Below are 4,311 nucleotides of genomic sequence, written 5' to 3' on the forward strand. Positions count from 1 at the left end.
AAATATCTGGAAATATAATTTAAAAGAGGTAAAAGGAATGACTTAAACATGGTAGGTCTGGTTAAAGAATTAAAAGTGATATATTTTGTTCTTCATAGAGCAATGTTCAATAATTAGTTCTTCAGTAAGTGAATTGAAGGGAAAATTAATGATTAAATGGCTTTGAAGTCAACCTGATTGGTTTACAAGCTAAAAAATTATGAAGTTCTTTCTTAAATTTATGAAAATGAGATAGATGTGCATCTTTGAATTTGGCTTATTGACAGATATATTTTACTTTCTTAAGAGAAAAGCATTTTTTTTTTTGAGTGAGTCATCAAAGGCTTGTTTAACTTGCTTATTCCTCAGAGTATATATAAAAGGATTCAACATTGGTGATATGGAAGAAATAAGCAGTGATACACCTTTGTTAATATTTACCTCTTCTTTTGCAGATGGCTTGATATAGATGAAAATGCAACTGCCATAAGAGATGGAAAGTACAATCATGTGGGAAGAACATGTAGAAAAAGCTTTTTTTCTTTGTTGAAGAGAAGGGAATTTTAGAATTGTCCTTATGGCGTAAATGTAGGAGAGAACTACACAAAGAAGAGTGATGATGAAGATCAGTACGGAACAGGCTATAACCATCTGCTCAATTAACCATGTGTCTGAGCATGAGATCTTCAGGAGAGGTGATATATCACAGACAAAATGATCAATGATGTTTGAATCACAGAATTCCAGATGAAAATCTAAGCTGAGTGGTGGGAGGATAGTCATAAGTGCTGCCATCCAGCAGCAGATGACCATTGTTTTGCACAGTTTGTTGCTCATGATCGTCATATAATGCAAGGGTTTGCAGATGGCTACGTAACGATCATATGACATGGCTGCCAAGAGAAAAAATTCAGTTACCCCAAAGAGATCGGTTAAAAATAGTTGTATGAAACATGCCTTATAGGTAATCACTCTGTCCCCAGTTGATATATTGTAGAGGAATCTTGGAATACAGGTGGTTGTAAACAAGATTTCTAAGAGAGAGAAATTTTGGAGAAAAATATACATGGGCGTTTTAAGGTGGGGATCCACCAAAGTTAGGATTATGATGGTCAGATTTCCAGTTATACTCAAAATGTAGGTGATGAATAGAAAAATAAAGAGCAAAATCTGCAACTGAGGATCATCTGTCAGTCCCAGAAGGATGAACACTGTTACTATGGTGTGATTTCTCATTATTGACTCCTGGATTTTGCCAAACCTACCGGTAAATGTCAGAGAGATTTGAACTGCAGAATTCAACAATGAAAACAGCCAACGATGAGAATTCTCTTGGTTATTTGACTCATCCAGGATCCATGGGCTTTACTTGTTGATCTAAGGAATACATTTCTTGTCTTACGTGAGCTGAGTTTCCCCATCTATTTGTACCTAGTGATCAAGTGAAACTTTTAAATATGTTTAAATTGCTGATTTACAGCCTAACTTTTCCTTTAGTAATCTCTTAAATTAATTTATAATTAATTAAACATTTAACTTTTAGCCTGGGTGGTATATTAATTACATTAATTTTTCATTTTGTATATTATAGCTATTTTTATATGGCCAAATGTTTCCTTTAACTCATAGGGTAAAGTAAAAAAATATTAACTTCAATTTCATTCCTTTGCTTTATAGTTTGGGAAATTTTAAAATCCTAAAATAAAATTTTGTGTGCTCACTCAGTCATGTCCGACTCTTTGTGACCCTATGGACTGTAACCCACCAGGATTCTCTGTCCATGGAATTTTCCAGGCAAGAAAACTGGAAAGGCTTTCCATTTCCTCCTCCAGGAGATATTCCTGGCCCAGGGATTGAACCTACATCTCTGTGTTTCCTGCATTGGCAGGCAGGTTCTTTACCACTGTGCCACCTGGGATTTTGAACTTTTGATTTTCTCTAAATCATAATTTTTGCTTTCTAAAGATTGAGAATTCATTATAATGGCAAAACATGTCTTTATTCTAAAACATTTACATTTGTAATCTTAAGTTTCTAGTCTAAGCTTAACTACTTGTATTTTGGATCTTCTCATTGGATAACACTGTGTAGTACAGTCTGGCTATTTTGTTACACCCTTCATCACATTGTGAGATAATGCTGAGTGCAATGAATGAACTGCTGAAGGATGTAAAAGGTATACTTGATGCTTTCATTTAACACTCAGATTGAAGCACATTTATATACTCTATTATGGTTAAAAACTCAATACAAAAGTTGATGAATACCCTCAACATGAAACTCTCTTTCCTCCAGTTTCATTTCTTTCAAATCCACATTTTGCATTTACTTTTATATGTTGCATTTATTTCTCAGACACTTACTGTCTGGATTCGAACCTCAGCAGCCATCATAAAGCACTCATGATGTATCTCCCCAGAACTTACTTTAATCAAAGTCATATATCCATAAAATTAAGTATAATCATAATACTACATGTCTTAGGAAGCATCACTATGAACAAAGCTAGTGGAGGTGATGGAGTTCCAGTTGAACTATTTCAAATCCTGAAGGATGATACTGTTAAAGCACTGCAGTCAATATGACAGCAATTTGGAAAACTCAGCAGTGGCCGCAACACTTAAAAAGGTCAGTTTTCATTCCAATCCCAAAGAAAGGCAATGCCAAAGAATGATCAAACTACTGCACGATTGCATTCATCTCACATGCTAGCAAAGTAATGCTCCAAATTCTCTAAGCCAGGCTTCAACAGTATGTGAACCATGAAATTCTAGACGTTCAACCTGGTTTTAGAAAAGGCAGAGGAACCAGAAATCAAATTGCCAACATCTGTTAGGTCATAGGAAAACAAAGAGAGCTCCAGAAAAATATCTGCTTTGGCTTATTGATTATGTCAAAGTCTTTGACTGTGTAGATCACAAAAAAATGTAGAAAATTCTTCAAGAGATGGGAATACCAGACTACCTTACCTGCCTACTGAGAAATCTGTATGCAGGTCAAGAAGCAATAGTTAGAACCAGACATGGAATGACAGACTGGTTCCAAATTGGGAAGGAGTATGTCAAGGCTGTATACTGTTGCCCTGCTTATTTAAATTATATAAAGCGTACATCATGTGAAATGTCAAGCTGGATGAAGCACAAGTGGCAACCAAGATTCCCAGAAGAAGTATCAATAACCTAGGATATGCTAATGAAATCACACTTATGGCAGAAATAGAAGAGGAACTAGAGAGCCTCTTGATGAAAGTGAAACAAGAGAGTGAAGAAGCTGGCTTAAAACCCAACATTCAAAAAACAAAGATCATGGTTTTTGGTCCCATCACCCCATGGCAAATAGATGGAGACACAATGGAAACAGTGACAGACTTAATTTTCTTGGGCTCCAAAGTTAATACAGATGGTGACTTCATCCATGAAATTAAAAGACACTTTCTCCTTGTGAGAAAAGTTATGACCAATTTGGATAGCATATTAAAAGGCAGAGACATAACTTTGCCGACAAAGGTTCATATAGTCAAAGTTATGGTTTTTCCAGTATCATGTATGAATGTTAGAGTTGGACCAAAAAGAAAGCTGAGCGCTGAAGAACTGATGCTTTTGAACTGTGGTGTTGAAGGCTCTTGAGAGTCCCCTGGACTGCAATTGGATTCAACTGGTCATTCCTAAAGGAAATCAGTCCTTAATATTCATTGGAAGGACTGATGCTGAAGCTGAAACTCCAATAATTTGGACACCTGATACAAAGAATTGACTCATTGAAAAGACCCTGATGCTGAAAAAGATTGAAGGCAGGAGGAAAAGGGGACCACAGAGGATGAGATAGTTGGATTCAGTTCAGTTGCTCAGTCATGTCTGACTCTTTGTGACCACATGGACTGCAGCACGCCAGGCTTCCCTGTCCATCACCAACTCCCAAAGTTTACTCAAACTCATGTTCATTGAGTTGTGATGCCATCCAACAGTCTCATCCTCTGGGGTCTCCTCCTCCTGCCTTCGATCTTTCCTAGCATCAGGTTCTTTTCAAATGAGTCAGTTCTTTGCATCAGGTGGCCCAAGTATTGGAGTTTCAGCTTCAACATCAGTCCTTCCAATGGATATTCAGGACTGATCTCCTTTAGGATGGACTGGTTGGAACTCCTTGCAGTCCAAGGGACTCTCAAGAGTCTTCTCCAACACCACAGTTCAAAAGCATCAATTCTTCACCAGTCAGCTTTCTTTACAGGCCAACTCTCACATCCATACCTGGCTACTGGAAAAACCATAACCTTGATTAGATGGACCTTTGTCAGCAAAGTAGTGCCTCTGCTCTTTAATACTGTCTAGGTTGGTC

General features: G+C 37.1%; 1 protein-coding gene across 1 annotated transcript; it reads right to left on the minus strand.

Annotated features, from left to right (window-relative positions):
- Nucleotides 1–273: 273 nt before the first annotated feature.
- On the minus strand, nucleotides 274–1,215 carry LOC114113640 (olfactory receptor 6C68-like). The gene has a single exon (XM_027965817.1). The coding sequence runs from the start codon at nucleotides 1,213–1,215 to the stop codon at nucleotides 274–276; it is 942 nt and encodes a 313-aa protein (XP_027821618.1).
- Nucleotides 1,216–4,311: the final 3,096 nt, after the last annotated feature.

This window comes from Ovis aries, chromosome 3 (genome assembly GCF_016772045.2).
Source record: "Ovis aries strain OAR_USU_Benz2616 breed Rambouillet chromosome 3, ARS-UI_Ramb_v3.0, whole genome shotgun sequence".
Lineage (NCBI taxonomy): Eukaryota > Metazoa > Chordata > Mammalia > Artiodactyla > Bovidae > Ovis > Ovis aries.

Excerpts from the sequence above, each read along its gene's own strand:
- LOC114113640 (XM_027965817.1), bottom strand. The coding sequence starts at position 1,215 with ATGAGAAATCACACCATAGTAACAGTGTTCATCCTTCTGGGACTGACA.